Raw genomic sequence first — 24,178 nt, forward strand, 5'->3', positions numbered from 1 at the left:
CAGGGTCTTGTTACCATGAGTTTGGGATAATTCCTGTTCACATAAATTTTGGAAGCAACTGAACACGCAAGTCAAAGTTTATTGATTCAGAAGAACAGTCTTGCTAAAACGTTTTAAGTTATTTTCAGTCAGAGAAGGCATGATCCCTACTCCCTGGGGATTACTGTGTTTTTCATTAAATACAGTTGCTGAAGATTGCTCCTTTTGTACAAAAATAATGTAATGAGCCAATTTTTGAAAAATAAATTAAAAATAGCCATTGTTTAAGAATCTAAAACATAAAATTTTTAAAAAATAAGGGGGGAGGTTTACATTTCTTACAGAACCAGCGTGAGGTAGAAATTCAACTCATATTTTCAGAAGTTACCCCAGAGTTATTAATGAAATCTCTCAATTACTTTTGAAAATAAACTCGGGGACTGTCTCATAACAACTATGTACATGGTAACATTAACTGGCTGCTGAAATCTTAATTTTATCTTAAAAGATTCTAGTGACAACGCAGGGTGCCATTTTTTCTTGATTTTGCTCTCCATTTTGCTCACCTCTCATTCTTCAAAAGTCGCTCTAGCAGTTCACCTTGATGCCTGAATTTCCTGGACTTTGTTTCCAGGCAACAGCTTCTAGGAGGGAAGGAGCCTTAAGCCAGTGTAGACCATTACTCTTGGTAATAAAAACAGCCCAATGTTGAAAACTGTAACAGTTCTGCTGTAGCTCTGACTTTTTGATTCCCCAGTGCTGATTACCGACTATGTTATTTGAACAAAAGTTTTCTTCCTTTAGTCTCAGTGGTTCATCTTCAGAGAAGCCAAAATTTGTATTTGTGGCCTGCCTATAACTGTAGAAACAAGTAGGAAGAGATACTGATACATGATTTGATTAACCATAAAAAAGCATGCAGTCTTAATGTTGAAGATTAGTAGCTATATGTTGCATACACAATAGAAAAATTAATTTTACCCCCCAAGAAGATTACACTTTTATCAAGGGGCTCTGGTTATGTCATATAATTTCAAGTACTATTAGTATCAGAACGCAGCAACCTTTGATGCACACACAACAAGGGTTTTTTGATTTATATGTAAATTTTGATCCCAACAAATCCATTTGTTAGGATATGTTGTGTTAAAAACCTGTATGATCCATCTAGCAGCAGATAGATAGTTATGTTTTCGCCTATTTGTTACCTTCAGTACACATTGCTGTGTTCCCCCTACTTTTCCACAAATTTTCCCCCCAGCAGACAGGATGTTCATGGGCACAAGCAAACGGGAATCCAGACGAGTTGGTATAGATAAACTCCAGCCACTTGTAGTATTAGGGCCAGGCTGGCCTCTAGCACTCAAATCACTAGACAGTCACTGACATCAACAGGAAACACGCTGCTTGGCATTCAGAGGAAGGTCTGAGACAGTTATTTCTTCACCACTGTAAGACCAGGAAAAAACTAGCGATTTTTGAAATGATGAAAAACTAATCATGCAGTTCAATCAAACTCAATGGCATTTTAAAAAAAGTGTTTTTACAAGCAGTGTGCTCTAGGCTCTGGCAATATTGTGACATTTGAAACAATGTCTACATCACATAGCAAGACTGATACTGACCAAATGTTAAATCAATAGAACAATTTCTTGCTCTCAGACTAATAATGTGTCAGTCTGACCTTTTATTTAAAAGACTACTTAACATCATGGATTTAGTATGATGGCTTGCATTTTTCTTTGCAGCTCTGTTTTAAAGCTTTAAGTATATTTTATTTTCATTGTATAGAGAAGAATCTGAGGCACAATCCCAATTTAACAGATCAGTGACGGAGCCAAGAGCACAAAGGTCTCCTGACTTCTTGCTTATTAGGTCATCCCTTAACTATTCTGTCTCCCCCAAAGGTTCTTCCTAAACTGAGTTGATGCAAAAAATTAAATGTTAATCATTGTGTAAAGCAGTAAAAATAATAATTTGCCTTGAAGTAATTTTTCCCCTTATTAACCAGAGATATGATTATTTTGTCATTATGGCAGCGTAACAAAAGAGAACATTCTTGAATGCAAAAAATTAGACTTACGACTCTCAGGCTAGCTAAAAGAGTCTTGTCAAACTTATCACACTACTATAAATTTTTACATCGTAGAATTAAGCAGATGTATAAGATGTCAATAGGCTTGATCTTTACAACTTGAGATCGTTGTTTCCCAATGGCTTAAAACAATTGTCCACAAATTCATCACTGACTTCTTCTAGAGCAGCTGGCTTCCATCTGGGGGACTGGTCTTTGTCAATCAGCACTGTCAGGTGGAGTATAAAAACACAAAAGTTAACCTGTAAACTTGCTCTAATTAAGATGACTTCAGATTGCATCAAGACAGGCAACTACAGTGAATACACGGGGGAGAAAAATCATTATGCTCTGGAGAAGTCAGAGTTTTTGTAACATATATGCTTCTACTCTAATAAAAATTCTTGAGTTATGACCTGCCTAGAGATGTATCTGGGAGCTGCCTGATGATACAAGGAACAGGGGATCACTTCAGAAGTAGCCCAAGCTTTGAAGGAACAGACCTGAAATTAGCGCTTTCTGTTAGACCTACTACTCTTGCCTGTCTTCTGCTTTTTCATAATGCTCCTTCTGGACAAGGACTTCCACATCTCTGTGCAAAATCTGACTCTTGTAGCATATAGGAGATGACTCAAAGTAGGTGTTAAATGTCTAAAGCTAATTTAAACACATCATATAAACTAATAATGAAATAACTAATGAGGAAAGAGTAAAGCAGAGTATCTTTGTGGGAAAATCAAGAATATTTATTTGTAAATACTGACAGATACTGCAGACCTATGTAGATTCAACTGTGAAGATTTGTATAATCTTAGTATGTGTACTTTACGCTGTATCCTGGGAAATACATCACTGAAGATAAAATCATCAGTGAAAGAATCACATGTAAGAGTGTGACAAGAAAAGATCAATTCTCAAAAAGCATTTCTTGTATCACAGGAATGTTGAAGGCATGTCAGCAAGAACAATGGCACTAGCAAACAATAATAAGACAAGAGAGAGTTTATTTGTGTGTAAAAATGACCAATACGAATGGAATTCCAGAGCATTCTTCTGAGCACCTTCCTGGCCCCAAGAAAACCTGTAAAGGTGCTATTCAAAATGTGAAATTTTCATGATTTAAAAAGAACAGCTATAGTAACTGGCTCTCTAGGATGCACTGACTACCCAACATCCCTCCTCAGCACGCATTCCCTTCAGAGGTGTGATATCAGCACCTGATTTGGAGATGCACCTGTGTCCTGGGAGACCTCCTGAGACCAACACAGCCCACAGCATATAAGGGAGGATGGGCAGAAAGCACCTCTCAAGTTCCTCTGCTGAGAACAGAATTTGTTTGTTTGTTTCTTTCTTTCTTTCTGACAAAGACTTCAGAGTAGGATGGTTCTAAAGGTGTGCGGACAGAAGACACTCACAGAGACTAGATATTTTGAAGAATAACAGCTGTTTTTTGGTAAGTTGTCATGTCTTTCTAAACAGACTTCATTCTTAGTGACTAAACTAGAACCATCCAGGATGAGAAATGTGCAAATGAGCTGGACTTTAAGTTCAGTGTAAAGAATGCCCACCTAAAGACTGTCTTATCAAAAGATGGGCATTATGGCAGTTTGTGGTAAAAAATGTGACTTGAAAACTTGTTAACTTTTCCCTCTATAACCAGTATTTGGAAAATGCCTAGAAAATAAATAGCACTCAGATGACAATCGCACTAATTAATATTTCTGTGGCTAAAGACGTACAGGCATCACAACTCTTTAGCTTGCATCTCCAAAGAGAAAGGAGAATCTGAGCCCTGCATCCATTTACCTGCAAATACAGGACTAAGGATGCCTTGGATACACATAAATGCTAATTTTAAAAAGGATCCCATTATATAGGTAGAAGCTGTAATTCCACAGAGAGTAGAATCCATGTGGACAATTCTTTAAAAGAAATGTGCTGCAAAAGAGTGATTTTACTAGGTCATTCAACTGGGTACGTTATTGAAAAGTTATGATCCTACAAGTTAATTTTAAACATTGTGATATGAAGCCACTGATTGGTTTGGGTCAAAATACATAATTGTCCCAAATCAACTATATTTCTTCCATCTGAGTAGTACTTATCTAATGATTTTCTTCAACTTTAGTTGAAGTTCACGATCTGGCCAAAAAAAAATCTTAAGTTACCCACAAAAGACAACACTGACAAGAGATGCTTTAAATTAGAGAGGGGAAAAAAACCAAAAGACCACGTGTATATCACTACAGCTTCAACTATGAAATACAGTAGTAATTGCTGATAATTCTCCACTCTATGGCACTGCTGTGTAATCAAGTTAGTCCTGTTTGGATCTGTGGCCAGTTTGGTGGATAAACTGGATGCTTATAACGGTCTCTTCAATGAAATCTTTCATCTTATATGAGTTATAACACTTGTCTTCTATTAGCATCGGGAAAATATTCCCTTTCTGCATTAACTTCTGCATAATTTGTCTTTCTCCAGCTTGAGATATCGATCACTACAAGAACAGAACAAAAATTCTGAAGACTTCTAAGGTAGGCTAAGGGAAGTTCATTGAGATAAAAGTAACTGAACATAGACATTGTATTAAGGGTTTGTTCTTCTGTTTTTTTTTTAAAAAAATCAATCTGAACCCTCTCTGTTCAGTAGCAGTGGCTTTACTGGACTTCAATTAGTGTTCTATTGCTTAGCTTCATTCAGCACAGTCAAAACTGATGTTTCTAAGCACCTGAAATTGTTAGTTGCAATGAAATCTCTCTACCTACTCACTGACTGCAGGGGGTTTGTGTGCCTGGGGTAAGGCTCACATCTGCCAGCTGCTAGCACTGCAGGAGAGGGCAGAAGCCGTACAGAAATAAGATCTTTGCAGGATCAGCAATATGTAGAAGGTCTTTACAATTCCACTTGAAGTGTACATTCCTGCACAAATAGTTAGGAGGCTAATTTAACAGATTTTTGTCCCCTCAGGCAGTTGAGATTGTAGTCTACCTGGATGTGTTTGAGCACTGACTCAAAAAATGGACACTTTTCTTATGCAGTAAGAATTAAAAAACAAAACTTTTGGAAATTACCCAGAGCTATGCATTTCTTAGTTTATGTATTATTCTATAAATCAAGGTGAAAAATGGATACCTAAAGTGTTCAAAGACCACATTTACCATTACGTGGGAAAATGCTGATGAAATATGATCTGTGTATTTTATGCTTTAAGGGTTTTGGCTTTTCTTTAGCAGCTCCAATCACAAGAATTGTAAATGGGGAAGACTGTTTGCCAGCAGATTTTCAGTCTGGTTGAAAGAAAACTGGCTAGAAGAAAACATGAAATTTTGATCTCAGGTCAAAGCAGGTTTAAAAAGCTTTTAAACAAACTACTTCCCTAGCATTCCTATTAAAATTACGGTTTGAAGCAGATAAAAGCTGTTATTAAAACCTGACCTATGGCAATTGTTGCTGAAAAACAATCTTCAAAAACTAGTAGTAGATCCTCTTGTGGTAGACAGGGTCAACAGCTGGTTCTTAAATGCTTGGAATGTAATGCTTTAATAAAGAAAAAGCTAAAACTTAAACTAACATTTTTTATAATTTTCATTTTTATTCACTATGGTTGATCCTGTGAAGTACTTAATAATCTTACTTCCTATTAAAAAGGATGCTCAGCACATTGTTGGATGGTGATTTTTATGAGATTAGACCCAACTACAAAAATGATCTTGAGTCAGATTCTGCACCACTCTTAAACAAGAGAAACAATTTTAAGAGACAAATCTGAGAGCAAGATATATGCAGTAAGCAGAGAGCAAAAGTGCTTCAAGAACAAATTATTATTCTTAGCAATCCCCTCGGTGCAGCTGGATCTCTGGTGGTGTTTGTTTGGGTTTTTTTCTTCCCGTGATGGAGTTAAGCCTTTGCTACATCATCCTATGTAAGAGAGAAGCTTCCCAACTGCTGTTCTTGCAGCTTCTTTCTTTACAAGCCATTTGTGTCATTTACTGGCCATACTGACAAGTGATTTGCTTTTGTCCTCTACCGCATCCCCAGATGGTTTCATGACCTTGTGCGTTACAAGTGAGAATTTGGTTTGGTGTTCATCTCTCAGACTTTGAGTTTGTCACTTCCTGAATAAATACATTTCAGCAGCTTATATGGTGATTTAGAATATATCCTAGGAATATTCTTTTTAAGATACCTTTGTCCCCATTACCAACACAATGAAAACCATGTACTTCTCAACATGTGTGGTAAATTCTTCAAAGGAGTCTCTGCTAATAAGTGCTAAAGATTAATTAATTAAAATCAGAAACTTTTTCAATGCTGTACAAACAAACTTTGCATCTCTCACCCCAGGCTATCTTTAATACAGTATTACTAATGCTGAGCACTAAAACTAATATTGACTACTCAAGTGGATTTTAAACTACTTTATAAAGACAGAGATAAAAAATGTGGAGGAGGTGACAATACATACTTAAGTATGTAACTGTGTGAATTAAAAGCCAGGTTCCCTCAACCCCAAAGTGTTATTCATCCGAATGTCTTGTACTGTAAGCTCCTTGGAAAAGGAAATGCCTGTGCTTTGTTTCATCTTGTGCTGAATAGTACATAAATAATTACTACAGTTCCCAACAGATGTGACATCGGGTTTGACACACTGCATAGTGAATCAGCAGTAGAATCAAGGACAGAATCTAAGTCTGTCCCCTAGATGAACTTGCTGAGCCGCTGCTCTACTTTTACCACTACCTATCTTGACAAATGCCTTAAAATGCTGAATTATTTAACATTAAGTTTGCATATATAGTTTTTTAATAGTAAGACACCTCTATACAGAGATACTTTGGACATGGCTGAAAGCAGTCTCTGTTCTAACAATCTTCTATGCAAATAGTTGCTCTTGACTTCAAGTCTTAAACCATCTTATAGCTGGCTGAACCAGCTATATGGCAACGCTAAATCTGGACGCACAAATGATACACATAGCTACTCACTACTGTCGGCATTAAATATATTTTGAACTTTCCCAATGAACTGGTAAAACCTTTTCATGGTGCTGTGTTACCAGGTGGATAAATAATATTAGGAAACAGATTACACAAAGGAAACAACATGGCTGTTACACTTTGGAACAAATAATAAATTTTGGCCATACAGGAGTTCAATTAGCAAAAACTGTAGGAAGCTGGGAAGTGTTCTCTGGGCTGTTGCTGCATGTACTTTTCTTAACCTCCAGAGAAGCAACACAGCAGTGAGTCTGCATATTATTAAGTTTGAGAAAAGTTTCTGGTGTCCATGCTTACCTGCCCGAACCCCTTCATAGAAGTCATGGCCTCTCTGAAAGATAAAAACCCATTATTATAGTTTTCTTAACAAAAGCCCTCGACCATTCCCATCTCACCATGATTAATGTAGTCTCCTTCGAGTTGCATATAAAGACACGGAACTGGAAAAAAGAGACACCCTAACAAACGCACAAAGAAGATATTGAAAATGAAAACCTATAAACTGTGAGCCCTTGATGTAATCTATATAAAACTTGGGCTCTGATAGACTTGCTACTCCTCCGTGGCTAGAAAGAGAGAAAGGGCTCAGCTGCTTGCTTACCATGCATGCTTGGCTCAGTCTGTATTCCATTGTGAACACATCTTGTAAGCTCATGGAAGCTCCTTCTCTGAGCTGTCTGAGAGTCATCTTTAAGGATGTAGGTGACATCTTATTAATAGTCTGGGGAAGACATTAACAATTATTTTTATTCTCTTCAATTTACACATTTGCACATCTCGCTTTCTTTGCATTTTAAATCTTGTGAAGTAAATGATGGCACTCTTCTCCATGAGCTCACTTAAGTGATACCTGTTCCTCCTGTTCCCTCCCACCATACTGTCATACTAAATGAATTCGCTTGCACTAACTTTTATCAGCAAGATCTCTGGGATGTATGCTATCACTTGTGGAAAGCCTAAAACTCCTAAGGTCACATCATTTATGATCAAATTACTACTAGCCAGAGAATCTAATGCAGCTTGAAAGCCATTTCCAAACAGATTCTTTTGAAAAGTGAAGGCGAGTGTTACAAGCAATTATACTCCATTTTTGCATATCATATGTATATATAGTCTGAATTGCTCTTAGATGTTACTGATAGCTGTTATTGTAGCTGATATCAGTATTGTGCAGCATTTATTTGGTACAATAGTCAGAGCAGTAAGGTAAATATCGTGAGATTAACAACAAACTTTAAGTAGTGGCTTTATGATCATCTGCAAAGACTAGACAATATACTAAGAAGAAAATTGTGGAAGAAAAAAAAATTAAAAGAAATCAAACATAAATGCATATTTGTCCATGCTTGTCTGGGATCAACAGATAACTGCAGTAATTTAGCCCTACATTGCTCTGCTGACAGGAAGCCTGGAGGTCTTGCCTTCCTTCTTTTGACAGAGCTACAGGCTATAAATATTATGCAGCAGACAGGATCTGTTTAAGGCACACAAACAAATGCTGTAAATCTGGCTCCCATGACTATCCTTCAATTAACAGCATGCCAGTAAACAGCAGGGGGAGGTGGGGAGAAAGACAAAAACCTAGTTAAGAAAACAGAACTGAGCGTTAAAGCTTTCAGGGTTGGGGGGGGAAAGAGCTAAATCTTTTTGTTGCTGATCTTTGTTTTCTTACTCTAAACAAGACTCTTCTTCCCATGTAAACCCAACCAAAAGCTCTATTATTCACAGTACAACAGACATTTCCTGTTAATTAGGACATTTTTTACCACTACTGAAAAGCAGCAGATGGTAAGATTTGCCTCTTTACATTATTTTCATTACAGAAATTAGACCCCTTGCCCACAGACTAAAATGGCAGGTCATCAACATTAACATTTTTTCTGGCTCCCAATTACTCTTCATCCCTCTCCAGACACCAGCTGATACAGCAGTGACCCATTTTGCCTAGTTAAGCTGGAAAACATGCAATTGCTATACAAGCAGGAGGCTGTGCAATTGTACCTTAAAAACACTGGTTCTGTCATTCTGTTACTTGCATGTTGACCACTTTGCTCGAGAGAGAAGCTGGTTTAGAAAGAACTAATGCTGGCTCAAACTGTCAACACTTCCTGAGTTCTGGTAGAGTTCCCTAACAATGAGCTGCCTTTCAGCAGATAAAAGAAACCAGCTATACCTCTAATTACATCACTGTGTAGGTCTCAGATGGATGGCAACTCTTAACTGGATCCCTTATTTCCCATAACGTGCTCTTGCTGGCATTACCTTTGAACTGGACCTTTTCTCCTTGGAGTTTCACATTCTGTCATCTAGATCAGAAAGTTTTTGCTCAGGCCAGGTTAAACAGTAAGCACAATGCAACCAGATGGTTCCCTAGGTGAAATGGTAACAGCAAGTCCTTTCTGGTCAAAGAAAGCACTGAAATGGGGAAGATCTGAAAACAGCACTTAACTAGTCTAGTGCATCCAGCAGCTGCCTCATCTTGGCATATCAATGAGGTTGAAGGTGGAGGAGGCACTGCCATAAATCAAGCTGAAGGAAGAGGAACAAGGAAAGAAAATGGGTAGGTGTAATTGCAGAAAAATGAGTCACCAGCGTATCTATAAATAAATTCTCTCTACAAAGAGGAGGAGGGGATCGGTGCTAGGGAACAAGCCTGAAAAGGAGATAGGATAGGCTGAAGTGGGGAGTACTAAAATGCAAAGAAGTCTTCATAGAACTACCTGACATCTATTCCAGTATCTTTGAGACAATCTTGATTTCAACATAATGATCCTTAAAGCTACAAGCTGAATTTGCAATAGACCTGAATTCCAGTAAGATACTATCAGAAGGTGCCCGAATTAAGCGGCACTGACTCAGTGGAGTCCCTTACAAGAGTAACAGCTGGAATAGTGGCTGCATCTTGTCTCCAAGGCCCACTAAAGTTTCTGACCTGAGCTGCTGAGGGCCCTTGAGGGAGGCTTTCTTTAAGTTAAAACAAACAGAAAAAACTCCCAGAGGTTCAGTGTATCACTTCCCTTGCAATAGATGAAGACAGCCATCACTTACCCTCTGAGATACCAAAGCATTTGTTCATCTGCACCAAACAATGGTTCTGGATGAGCTTTGATAAAATATCAGTATCTAGCCAAAGCATCACAGGAAAGCTGCTTAAGGACAGATGTATCACTCTCTTACTGATCTGTTTAACAGAGTTTCAGAATGCTGCTTTACTTGAATTCAACACTACCAAGACACCATCCAGCTTCATTCCTGTAATCTATCTCACCCACTTGCTGCATACCCATTTAAAGTTTCAGGAGCTAGTGTCTGCACCCCAGCCTGACCCGTAGGTCTGGACAAGGTGTCTTGTAATTCTTAGTCTGTGCAGTGTCCTGCACACTACACTGGAATTCATTCAGTAACAATGAAGGTTATTAAATCATGAAGTATCATTGCTCAGAAGGTGCACTGTCCTGCCAAAAAAAAGCTATAAGAAAGCATCATGTGAAAACCAAGGCCTGTCAATACTTAAAGAGGGGCTTATAAGAAAGATGGGAGCAAACTTTTTAATGGGGCCTGTTGTAATAGGACAAGGGGTAATGGTTTTAAACTAAAAGAGGATAGATTCAGACTAGATACAAGGAAGAAATTTTGTTATGATGAGGATGGTGAACCACTGGAACAGGTTGCCCAGAGAGGTGATAGATGCCCCATCCCTGGAAACATTCAAGGCCAGGCTGGATGGGGCTCTGAGCAACCTGATCTAGTTGAAGATGTCCTGCTCATTGCAGGGGGATTGAACTAGATGAACTTTAAAGGTCCCTTCCAACCCAAACACTTCCATGATTCTACAATCTGACACTTTTCAGGTTTTGACCCACATGCTTACTTCATCCAATTAGAAGTGGTACTTCTGTCACTTAGATTACATGAGCCAAAAAGCTTTAAATCCTGAAAATAAAGTAATGCTATAAAGCAAAAGGTTTTAAAAAATATTTTACTGTAAGTTCAAAAAGTATGTTAGTACTCTAGCTTTCTACCTATTTGTAACTGGGTTCAAAATGTGATTTAAATCATGAGGTCATTCTCAAGTAGAATTTTAACAACTTTACATTCTTCTTATTCATGCAAACCACTTTAGTATCAGACACGTGAAAGCCTGACAAGCAGGCATGTTTTGAAAGTAAAAAGCAGAAGTACTGTTAATTGAGCAGAACAGGATACCTAGGATAGCATGGCTGACAGCATACTTGGATTATAGCAGAACTAGTAGTTCCATTTTATTAACACTAAAAGGTATCTGTACATCCAAGGTGTGGATGTACCAAGGTGTACTTCCAAATTAGGGTATTTGTATTAGACTTTAAGTTAGGGCTTATTCTGTAAGCTTACTAATACATATCATGATAAATATACAGGCAAACAAAGAAAATAAGCATACACGTTGCTGTTACTAAATCCTTTACAGTCTCTATATTTGTCATTTGAATGTGCTGTTGTTCCTGTACCTGGACACTGAAGTGAAACCTTGCTTTCACAAAGTGACAGGGAACTATCATCAATGGACATACTCTTGGTACTGCTACTGAGGAAAATGACTTGCTTCAGACAAGTCCGCGAACTGCTATCAAGGATAATGTGTGGTAACCTCAGACTGTCATGGTTTTGCTATGTGCTCCCTGCTCTAACCAGTTTTTTGAACTCTGCTCCTCCGAGTGATGTGACAGCAGGCCAGTGCTCTGTCTGTAGGTGGTGTAAAATGCTCAACTGCCAGGGTGCAAGCTACCATTCTTCCTCCAACTGCAATTAAGTTTAATTACAGTTCTGCTTCCCTAGTAAAACAAAACCTCCCGTTTAACTGGCAAGCATTTCCTGGAAAAAGCCAGATTTATACCTCAATTCCTTTTTAACTTTTTTCCCCCCACATATGCATTTTCCTTCTTTAGTTTTTGTGGATCTTTCACAGAAGAAATGAAGTATCTGATCCTACAAGCTTACTTCATCCTACTGCTTAGCACAGAATATGTACTGTTAAAACTTGTTTGAAACTTATGTGCTTGTTCACACTAATAAGCCTTGCATCTGCTAGAAAATGTGCGGTGTCCCCCCCCCCCCCCCCATTTCTGTATGGACAGAAGCAACTCATATTAACACAGTCTCATCTCTTGAACAGAACAGGCAACAGACAATTATTCAGAAACTTCTGTCAACTCCAAGGACAGTCATTCATTTGTGAATCATATGAAAGAAAATGCTGCTATAAAGTCCTATTAAAGACATAAAATAAGAAAACTGAAGAAGCAATGAAAGAGCCTTTTTTTTTTGTTCAGGAATTAAAAAAAAATCATTACACAAAATCATAACTTTGAAGTAGATGACATAGTTTTAAGTTCTAAATTAAAAATATGAAACAAATGTATCCCCCTAAACAACAGGGAACATGTGGGTTTTTGGGGTTTTTTTTGGGGGGGGGGCAGTGGTTGTTTGTTTTTTTTTAAATAGGGGAGATCTGAGTTATGAGGCTGCTGCTGAAGCAATAAAGTCAAGCAGGTTTGGGTAACCAGAGCAAATGTGGTAAAACAAACTGTTAAGATATTTCAGTAACAAAGTGTTTCCAGACTCCTTGCATTAGAAACTGTATTTTGAACAAAGCACCCTTTAAAAGCTACATGCTATTTTAAAAAGTTCCACTAGGTCTGATTATGTTTTAAAGTGCCATAAAATTGTATGAAAATTATCTTGGGAAAAGCTATATGCAAATAATTCTTGATTGTTTTCAACCTCCACTGAAACTAATCAATATAATATCCCTGCCGAATTATATTAAACTTTATAAAATCTACAGATAAAATACTACCTTGTAACTCAATACTATAAAGAAATAAGAGCCACCAAAAGTGACTGCTATAAACATGCTATCAAACTGTCTCAACAAACCTTAATACAAGTACGTTCCCTGCCATCTATAACATAGGAAAAAAGTGAAGAACTGAATCATACAGCCTATATAGTTTGGGGGAAAACCATGCTGGTAGCCTATGGTAGAATTCAGGTCTACAAACACATAAAATTACTCTTCTGGCACTAGCTCACGTCATGACTTTATTCAATGAAACTTGAATACAAGTGGGGAAAAAAATTAGCTTTCCCTTTCACTCAATTTTGCTTTTGCAATACATATGCTAAACTTCTTGTAATGTCCTAGGTGTACTGATTGGCACAAAGATAATTTTAAAACTTCCTTCCTCAAAAACCGTTTGAGAGTTCCAGTGACAAAATGTTAAGTCTTTAATTACAAACTAAAACCAAAAATGTATCTGTGTATCTGAGACAGGATGCCTAATGTTCATGGTACTATATTATAAAATTATATTCCTTCTGCTCAAATGGAAGTCTGAAGATGATGGATGTTTTACTTTATTACAAGAGCAGGATTTCTTCTGTGAGCTGTAACTAAAGTTAAAACAAAGCTTTTGTTGGAGAAATGCTTGTGTTCTATCCAATTGTAAGTAATATTTGAATAGCTCCAAGACAAACTTTTACAAGGCACCTGAATACAGATACTTCAAAGGAAAAAGAGAAAATACACACATTACTTATAAATGAATATAAGTTGCTTCTTGCTTTTGAGGCTGAAGTGTGTATTAATTGGGTAGTATTACTGTACATTTTTTGAGTTGTGACTACATCCAACACTCATAAACGCACTAAAAAGATCAAAAAATAATTTGTGATGATAAAATCGTTTGCTGTTTACCCAAATGAGATATCTGGAATGGAAGAAAGCGAACAACATTGTTCTGACACTGTTTTGTTCCAACCCTTAGCAATAAAATGAGAAGCTATAAAAGGAATCTTTGTCACCAACAACCCCCTGATCGTGGGGAGGGGAAAAGGGAAAGGGAGTTTGTTTGTTTGGTTTTTTTTACTAGATTACAATTTTATGCAACATATGATGGTATTCACTTTGTGTGGTTTTACAGAGGAATATTCTTGTCAGAGTAGAACTACTGACAATCCCACAGGACTATATGTGAGAACCTGAGGTTCTCAGTCCAATGTCCTACTGGCGTTACATAGTATTAGTTATGTTAATATGGTGACTAAACTCTGCCCCATGATAAGAAAGTCCAGAACCAGACTTAAAATCTCTAACAAAAATAACACAGAAGACATTACCTCTAGCTGCTTCATGGCAAAAGGTGAACCATCTTGCTTTAATTTTTGAACAATTTCTTCCATACTATTTGCTGAAAAAAGACTAAAAGAAAAAAAAAAGTTAATAAATGAATGAACTGCTTCAGCCTTCCTATTCCCTATGAAGTGGTAGTAACACAGAAATTAGAAACAGAGCGTAACCAGCTGATTTGGCTTTTCTTAGCAATGTGTTCCCTGTTGTTCAGTTTTAAGTAACTCAGTTGACAGGCATCTCCTCTTCCTTCACAAATCTCTAGCATTTCAATAAACCTCACTTACAAGCTCTGATATTTATCCAGAAACTTTAATTACAACAATCAGCCTTATCTGTATTTTTATACCATCAAATCTTTAGTTATCAGCTGCATTCTACTGGTTTGGTGTGAACATCTTTTGTCTCTAAACTTAGTTACTGCCATCCTTCTTCAAGAGTTTTTGCTGCTTCTTATCACTCTCACTTATTTCTCCTTCCCTTTGTGGTACACAGAAGTTCCAAACAATCATGGAAATGGCCTTGTACCAATGAGTATAAACACACTACTTAACATTTCCTGTCCAACTGAACAATTACTCTCACAAATCCCCATCCAATTTCTATAGAAAACATTCACTTTAATGTGCCATAGGGTAGTTGCTTAATATAGTGGTGTGTGAATCAGGCAAATATGCTGAAATATTTAATATACGGAGGAGTGAAATATTGAATGAGCTTCAGATAAAGCTCCCTAAAGACAAAAAAGTTTAAGTAACTTGAATGTCATTTTATCACATTATATGTGGAACACCAATACTGTTACTGGACTTAACTTCATGTTCTCTATCCGAAAGCATAAAAAAGAAGAAAGATTGCTGAATACCTGTTAATCTTCTCCATATGTTCATCAAGTACAAACTCCTTTTCCTGATCAACTTTGCTCTATTTAAAAAGCAAATACATATTTTACTTGGTTATGTTAGACTGAAAAGCTTATCAGTACTGAAAAATTTCAATGACTTGTGTTACAGAAATATAGTATCATGAATGAACATTTAATATTCAGAAGACTGACATTTTTAATTAATTACAATTTTGCAGTGTGTATAAATGAACATGTCACTTTATCTTGTGAATGTTGAAGATGTCACCTCATAACGCAGTGCTTGCTTTGAGCTACTATGTATGCATATTTGACTGGGTGATTATCTTGTACACAAGTAATCATGATTATTCTATCAATACATTTCTATCAAATACACTAAGAAAGCCAGTGTAGATAAATCTACTCAAAAAACTGAGAATGTTTTTTAAAAAGAAAAAAGCTTGATCTTCTTAAAAAATATACAGGCATGTATATATGTATTTTTAAAAAAAAAAAGACAAAAAAAAAAGGCATTTCTCTTCCTTGTCTTTTCTCTCTCATTTTACAAAATTTTATTTAGACAACTAAAGAGTGTGAAAGATCTGTTGGCCTTATGTGGAAAGGCTGTCAAATGTTTCAGATCTTCTGGCATTAAGGGGTTTAGGACATAAGCAGATGTTTCAGTAAGAGCAGCTGAAGCTGTCACTTCAGCTCAGATAACTAAAAATACACAGCTTCCTTTTCCATTCAGTGGCATCTTGTAAAGCAGTATACTGCAACATATAATCACTCCTATTTCATAGCTTTCTATTTTGTCAAAATATTCAGTACTACTATATAAATTAGCTTATCCCATTTATTTTCTAATTAATCTTTATATATGAACTTAGTAATTCCAAAAAAGAAATAACAGGAGTAGAAACTGCTCATTTTAAAGCTGAGCAACTGGGGAGTAATACTCAGATTGACTGAATACATTGAATCCTGATTTGACTCCAGAAGTTTCCTTTCTTTTGAAATAAAATTATAATGCACATCAAAACAGCTAAAATAGCCACTGAATAAACTGATTGTAAAGCCAAAACCTTTTATTTTCATGCCCATTGCTACATGGGGCTAATACAAATACTAATTATGTATTATCAATACAGTTACATTCACCTCCAAAATCACAACAGAGAACTATGTGTTTGCCCACTGGGAAAGCAGCACCTTTCTCCCCCTAAAAATAGTGCCTTAAGACCTCAGATGCTTTCCCTACAACGTACCTGCACTCTGCTAATACTTATCCTATTGATAACTGCTGTGCTTATTTACAGTCTTTCAATTATCTCAAGGTTACAAACCTACAAAATATTTGAGAAATTAAAGGAACAACTTGAGCCTTTAAATTCAGGCTTCACATCTGAACTGCAGATGGTCTGCATCAAAATAATGCTAAAATTTACAGCAAATGCATCAAGCTAGCGAAATATTTCTTCAGGTTGACAAAGTTTCTGGGATGTAAATATAACATCCACTTCCAAGTGAGCAGCGCAGCGTTTAATAACTGGCACTATAACTTCTGCAGCCTCTGGACTAGGCCAGTAGTTCTACCGCTGTCGTTTGTGTGTGTCAGAATGCCTGAATTTCAGGCTAACTCCCTAGATTGCACTTGCCATCATGTACAACTCCCAGTCTGCTAGTGGCTATCTATTTTGCCTTCTGCAAAGCATGCTAGAAATCCAAGAATAATGGGGGGAAAATTAAGCAGCAATATATTTTCTGCATCATCATGCTACTGGCTGGAAACTTACATACACACATAGAGAGCGAGCTGATCACAATAGGAATTTGAGGGGTATCCAAAATGAATAAAAAGTGAAGAAAGACTTCTAAATTTTAATTTCGAGCACCGTGGGCATTAGTGCTAGAAATTGGTATTTTATAGAGTGCAAAGAGAATCCATTATTTTTTAACAATAAAACAAGTGATCAGTAGCATGGATGAAAAAGAATTTGTATTTACACATATTTAACAATTCTGCATGATTTCAGTAACTGATCATATTACCTTCACCTGGTAAGAGTTCAGTAAGTCTGCAATATTTTCCATTGAAGGAGATTTCAGTGCTATCAGGTCGTTCTCTAAGGCAGGTAGCTATTAAAAATAAGATTTAATTAAAAGCAAGTAAACCAAAATGTACTTCTTGGAATACTACTGCCATGATAATAGTACTATATAGTATATATGTATATAAACACCCCTCACATCCCCCCAATTTTCAGACAGATCTTAAAGAAGTACCAAGTAAACAATACAAGGACCCAGAGTTCACTTTTCAGTGTTGAACCACCTGGATTTAATTATGTCTGCAGTGATCAGCAAAGAACTCTGCTTCCCAAGCAGACCCCCAATGCAGTACTACAGCTGCAGCAGGTAAAGCCAGCCTACAACAGTCTGAGAGGAAAGAGCAGGAGCCTGGCAACCATGTTATGCTCAAAATAGTATCTAACCAGCTCCACAATGACAGTCGTGGGTCCTTACACAGAGAAGGAAAGCAAGTCATTGTTTCTCCTTCACTTATGTCCACACAAGTTACTGGAACATTATGACTCTGACTTTATCAAATATACTAATTTTTACACTTTCTTACAGCCACTGTAAGAAACAAACAGGATATCTATTAAGGAGACTGATAAAGAACATATTAATGGGGCGTTACCTAGGTTAAAAACTTTTCAGTTGTATAAATAATCTCTAATTTCAGACACTGTTGTCTAAATTGTACGGTTTTTCAAACAACTTCAATTACGCTCAGTAAATCATGCCCTTCAACAGCAGAATCATGAAGACGGCAACATTTGCTCCTTCTTCCAAGCAAAGCTGTCACTAGCTGGCAAGTGTCATAATGACAGCTTGAGAGTATCTTATGATCCCCATTCACAGTGCATGGCCAGCTAATATAATTGCGCCTCTGCATACACTCAAGTTGGTAAACTATATTGTTGTGCTACACAACTCAAACATGTCATTATGGTTGTAGGCTGTGCCCTCGCTAGCACTAGTTAGCAGCTTACCTTTTCGGATTCTACAAAATGTGTAGCGATGCCAGCTTTTAGTACATCTCTTCCTCTCAGCCTAAATCCTGTTAGTCCAAGGTAATAGCCAAGCTTTCCTGATAGTCTTGGCAAGAAATATCCTCCACCTACATCAGGAAAGAGGCCTGTAATAAACAAAACAAAACAAAAAAAAACATGAAGGGAAAAGAACTTGTCCTAATCATGCATTTAACTTAGCAGCTATTTCTTCTTGTCTCACTTTCATCTCCCTGACTTAGGCACTGCTCTCTTGCCCAAGTTTCTCCTTGACTTGGTTTGACATTTCTCTGTCACCAAAACCCTTCCTAAGATCGAGCTCTTGATCACCTTCCAAATTGTATCCTTTCCACTGGCACATAATTTACAAACATATATCAGACAATAGTGTTCATTCTATTTGCCAAGAACCTGAGACATTTTTAGATGCCTGAAGAATCAAGCATCCTCTCAGCAAAAAGCAGAAATGACACAAAGAACTGTGAAATAATTCATGTAAGCTCAAACTGGATGCTGCTTTTTCTCTGAAATCTTTTATTACAATAAAAATATCAAACAATGACGAGGTGCCTCTTGCACAGCTAAGTTTGAACAAATTCTGAGGCTGAGAATTCATTAATAGATCAACAATATTGCCAGGGTCTTCCTGAAGGTAGATGCATGAAATGCTGACCTAATATCTGGCTCTTTTACAGGACTATGACTAACCTGCAACTTAAAAAAATTATAAAACTTTCCAGTTTAGTGACTGTCTTACATTTATATTTTTTTAAATCTACAGAGTAGGGTAATTTTTAAAAATTCAAAGCTGTGAAAAAAATTTCAAAGACTTTTAAAAGTTGTAATTGAAAAATATGTAACTACTTTTATCAAAGTTTAAATATTTAAAATCACTTTGTCAATATCTACCTTATTCTGTTATATACGTTAATCACCTACAAAATAAATTCAAACACTTTTTGTAACTTTTAACACACTTTTAAACTTAAGAAAACTTAAGCTTAGCTATATCAATCTCAGAAATCGAAATGCAAAGAAGCAGTGTCCAGTTACTACTTTGAAATAATCACCAATGGTGCATTCATGAAACTGAAAGTCTTTTGAAGAAATTAAAGATGTGTGGGTGTTTTTTTCACTTTGAGAGAATAAATAAATAATGAAAATAAACTTAAGAGAATACACAAATGAGCAACAGGAAACTCTGAAGCAGAGATACTAACTGGGAAGATTAAGAGGTACATAAGGAGTTTAAATGGGGTTCTGACAGAAGGTGGTAATTTTCACTCACAAGTAATTGCTTTCAATCACAAAAGAGTCAATGTATGTATTATAGAAAGACCCTAATACAAGTATTTTAAGATGTGGGAAATTAGTGGTCCCTGAATATTCCTCCCCCTTGGATGGAATCAAGGGGAGGTTTCTTTCAGACAGCTTCTCTTCAGTGTGTTCCTCTTCTCAATAATCTTTAAAGTTCATCACTGCCTTAAGTTCTCACCCATCTCTCAGCTTCTCCTCTGGTTCCTCCTTGGTCCTCCCTTAGTTCTGCTGCCTCTAACACAAAGTTGTTTTTAGGAGCCACTTCCTATCAGTTATAGTTGTAGTATTCTATTCCCATTCCCACTGATGTGCATGTTGCGATTAACTGATTTATTCCTCATCCCACAGGCTACTGAGACATACAGCTCTTCTCCTAAAATACTGAATGTCTTGTTGGCACCCTTTCAAAGCCCTAAGCTGTATTTACCCCAATTCATCACTTGCCTTCTTTTTCATTTGTACTCACATTCTGAATAGTCTACTCTGCATTTTACCTTCTCAGTTTGAGCCATCATATCTATAATGCTGATGCCAAGACTGTCATTTAGTTTTATGTTTCTATTCATCTGTCTCCCCTTGGATATCCTACTACTGCAAAAAAATCCATCATTTCAAAATGAAATTTGTTTTATAAATGCCCTCCAAAGCAAAAAGGCAATTACATTGTTCTCCTCATCCACCAGGACTGCAACAGCAACAACCTTTTCCTCTTTGCTGTAATTAAAGTACCGATGCTGAAGTACTATTCTCCCCATGCTCCAGTAAGTTTCCAGAGGAAAAGCCATCTTCCTATTAGGATCTATAGGGCCCTTCCACATGGCCATACACTGGAAAACTAGTTCTAAATAAAGTGTGAAGTTGATTAGCTTAAGTTGGTTTAGAAGCAAGTAAGACTGAATTGAATGAAGGTTTCTTTAATTATTAAGGAATTTACAAACAGGATTAGTGAGCGTGTAACTAATCCACTTTAAACTTACTTGGTTGCATAAATGTAGTCCGCTATAGCTTTTACTGTATCCTTTTCAAGGTCCCTGTCTTCCTTCTTATAATTTTACTCCTCTTGTCCCTGTTCTACATACTCCTCTTAATTCTCTCAATAATGCTTCCCATATGTTTCTACTGGGTTTCTCTTAATGTATTCCATATACTTGATTTTATTTTGCTTTTGATAGCATTTACCAATTATTTCTCAAATCCCTTCTTAAATCAGAGAAGAACTGAACGTCTGCTGGGCTGACCAGGCTAAAAGCCTATGCCTGTAATGCTCACTTGCAGTCTGTGCTCTGAGACAGATGCAACACGCTTCACTGTAATCCTAATTGTGAAAACCTGCAGTTGCCAAGCGTAAGACAAAGGTAGCGCTACCACATTCCTACCTTATCTTGCAGAGGTGATTGGATATTTATTAGTAAATAACTTATAGAAAGCTAAAAACTTAGAGGGATATACAAGAAAGTGTCCGCTATTATTATAACATCACCTTAAAGCCCACTTCTTACAAATACTTTCATCTTTTGTTCTTCCCACCAGTGTTTTTTCCACACCCTCCTACACCTAAGCTGCTTTCCAGTGCTTTATCTTATCTGTGTCAGTTTCAAACTCCTACAATCTAGAGCTGCCTTTTATTTCTATTTGCAAAGTGGCATATCTATCTATATCCTTTTATTTATGCTGGTGTATAAATGCAGAATAATTATGTGAAAATGTAGCAGCTGAATGAACACTTTGTTTTCATTTCACAGAAAAGGTGTAACGCCTACTGAAATAAGTGAACATATGAAAAAATCAATTAATACAATATCTAGACAGCTAGACATTTTAAAGATACACCAGAGAGATCAAACAGCTAAGCCCTTAAATTCAAACAGATTTCAGTGGGTTCACTTCTAACTGATCCTAAAAGGGTTTAATTACTTTCTTTCTTAAGCAAGTTCTAAGCTTTTCCTTTACATGTCTTCACAGTCTATTTTTGTTTAAATAAGTCCTTGTCAACACCAGAAATGTATGTAAAGTACATAGTTTTTGTTAACATAAGACTACTCATATCTTTACCTTCGAAGAAGAAAGTGAAGAAGGTATCTTTATTATTAGAAAAATTTTATGTGCCATAGAACCTCTGTTTAGTTTTCAAAAAAAAAAGTTTCCTTCAAATGGTTTTCTTGTACAACAACTGATTATGAACTTCAGGAGCTTAGCAAATTCATGTTGTATTAATGCTTGAGCTATTTAGTTTACTAAGTTTTCCTTCAGCAGAGAAAAATATTTGGAGGGCTGCAACAGTTTTTGTTTTTCTCATCCCAAACTTACTTGTTCAGCGAAATTACATGACATTTATCAGCTAGCAGGAATTGCTCTAATATTTTGGGGGGAGTTAAAATGATAATGAGCTTGCTTATATTTGGGGGGTTTACTATGTCAGAATAAGCCTGGTGAAATGTTTCATACAGGCTGGATAGCAATAAACAATAGATAACGTGTAAGACACCATTTAAAAATATGAAAAATGCTAGACCTTTTAAGCATTACTAACGGGGGGCACTACAAAAATCCAGTCATTAGCTAAGCATGCATTTTAACTTTAGTTTTAATGACATTATTATACTTATAATATTCTCCTTTTGTTGAGAATATTTTAACTTTTATTCTCTTTTCAGAACTGAGGCCTAATTTTTTATTTTTTACATTATTTCTTAGTTTTAACATTAGGTAACTGTTTGGAAATTCTTTTAAGAAAATAATGGTCACTACTCCTTACAACTAATTACTTGAGGTAAAACTAAGATTGAACCTAATAGCACCATGTCTGGTGCCATTTAAGCTGTTTGACCACCAGATAAGGTTCTCTACTCTGACTAACATGTTCAACAGGGCCACGCATTACAGACTTGCCTCATCCTCCTGCTTGAGGACATAAAGATAAGAACAATTGCAATCATCCTTCAGCTGCCTTGCTTTGGAAAGATGTAGAAACTAGAAATTTTGCAGGAGAGAAATGCAGGATAGGTTATAGGTTTTGAACACTCATCATAAACATTGTAGATAAGCAGGGAGAAGGGACTTGGACATTGATGAAAGCATTAATGGAGTATATATGCCAGACAATAATAGGTTGAATGTGGATACCCTGTTGGTGCCAGGATTGTCTTGAAGGTGAATGATTTCACAGGAGGGTTCACTTTAATCTGACTGACTTTTCCTGAGCCATACCACCATCTTCATATAGCTCTGAGACACAACATTTTCTTTATACATCTCAGAGTTGACAAAGAAGCTGTAGAATCAAACATTAGAAAACACAAGGTACATGTTGCTATTTAAAAAAAACAAAGACGACGACACTGTGGTCTCGCCTGCAGACAATCTGTACACACGTGTAATAGGTCTATATTAACAATCTACAAGAAAAGCTGGAGTTTCAAAACCTGTCTCATTAACATTGCAGATCAGCTTGTACTACAGCCAGTCTGAATCATACTGAGTTCCGAATGTAAAGTTGACATACTAGCACTGGGATCTTCAGACTTTATCTGCCTACATCTGTAGCAAAGCCTTAGTTCCTCATATCTACTTCCATTTTTTAAAAATGGTAGCCTGACAGTCTTTGTGTCAGTCTAAACAGTAAACCCCAGGTTAAGAACTTCAATGATCAACCTCCCAGAATACAGATAAGTTTCTATTAATTTAATAGAAAATACTTTCCATATATGGTCATCTCAGATTCCTTTTTAAAATTCTTTCATTATTACCACTGCTTTCAGTCAAAGATATTTCATCCTGGTTACACAAACAGTGTAACTTTAAGCATGTTAAAATGTGATAAGCTGTTAAAATACTTACCTATTGATGTTTCCGGCATTGCGAAAAGTGTCTTTTCTGTAGCAACTCGGAAATGCCCATGGACTGAGAGGCCAACTCCCTATGCATGGAGCACAAGCAAAGGACAGAGTTATAAAATTACTGGTAAAAATAATCATAACCATAATCCTAGGTAACACGCTTCTTGCTTTGCTCTACAGTTAAATAATATTAGATTTGCCACGCACATCTCAACAAAATATTAAAAGGCCTTTTATGGTTTAAACACTAACAAAGCATCGTATTACCTTTATGATTTGGCTGAAATAGCATTCTATGCTTTAGAAGATTGATGAGTCACACAGAGATTGAGTCATACAGTTCAAAAACCCATGAGTGACAGCAACAACAGAAACGAGTGACCCCATTTTCTCCATTAGACTACTAAGGGAGTTGACATCCTTTTGCTAATGTTACCCCATGTATTATTTTTGCACGTACTTCAACCAACCAACAAAAAAACACCAATACTTTTGGAATATAAGTGAATTGCACAAAGTCGTAAATATAATACTTCTTTTAAAAGAAATAATCATCAACTATTCTTATAATGTGATATTTACCTACTTTATCAACACAAGTATTTTCAGCAGGAAAAGCCTTCAGCATTATTGATTAAAATTCAAAGTATGTGGTTAGAAACTCACGTATTTAACCTGGGAACTTTTGTTCTCCAAGTCAGAAATAGAATTCACATTTCTAAGTATCTAGCCCTCTTCTCTAGCAGTCCTTCCTTGATGAAACACTTCCCTCGAGCAGACCTCCTGGTGTTGTCTATCACATATTTTCTGATTTAGGCAGTAAGCAGCAGCAAGCCCCCCCCAAAATATATCTTTTCAGTTCACACAAAATTAATTT

At 36.6% G+C, this 24,178-nt stretch overlaps 1 protein-coding gene across 1 annotated transcript in view; it reads right to left on the bottom strand.

Moving 5' to 3' along the window:
* Nucleotides 1-59: 59 nt before the first annotated feature.
* Nucleotides 60-24,178, bottom strand: part of HIBCH (3-hydroxyisobutyryl-CoA hydrolase) — a 48,055-nt gene continuing 23,936 nt past the window's right edge. Inside the window, exons 7-14 of the mRNA XM_087732442.1 lie at nucleotides 23,303-23,381; nucleotides 18,131-18,276; nucleotides 17,124-17,210; nucleotides 15,090-15,148; nucleotides 14,215-14,296; nucleotides 7,655-7,774; nucleotides 7,351-7,384; nucleotides 60-2,282 (exon numbers count right to left, since the gene is read on the bottom strand). Coding sequence (XP_087588568.1) covers nucleotides 2,167-2,282; nucleotides 7,351-7,384; nucleotides 7,655-7,774; nucleotides 14,215-14,296; nucleotides 15,090-15,148; nucleotides 17,124-17,210; nucleotides 18,131-18,276; nucleotides 23,303-23,381 — 723 coding nt within the window. The 3' untranslated portion in view covers nucleotides 60-2,166. The remainder of the gene's footprint in view (nucleotides 2,283-7,350; nucleotides 7,385-7,654; nucleotides 7,775-14,214; nucleotides 14,297-15,089; nucleotides 15,149-17,123; nucleotides 17,211-18,130; nucleotides 18,277-23,302; nucleotides 23,382-24,178) is intronic.

Source organism: Nipponia nippon, unplaced genomic scaffold (assembly GCF_047370975.1).
Source record: "Nipponia nippon isolate SJK-2023a ecotype South Korea unplaced genomic scaffold, ASM4737097v1 scaffold_5, whole genome shotgun sequence".
Taxonomy (NCBI): Eukaryota; Metazoa; Chordata; class Aves; order Pelecaniformes; family Threskiornithidae; genus Nipponia; species Nipponia nippon.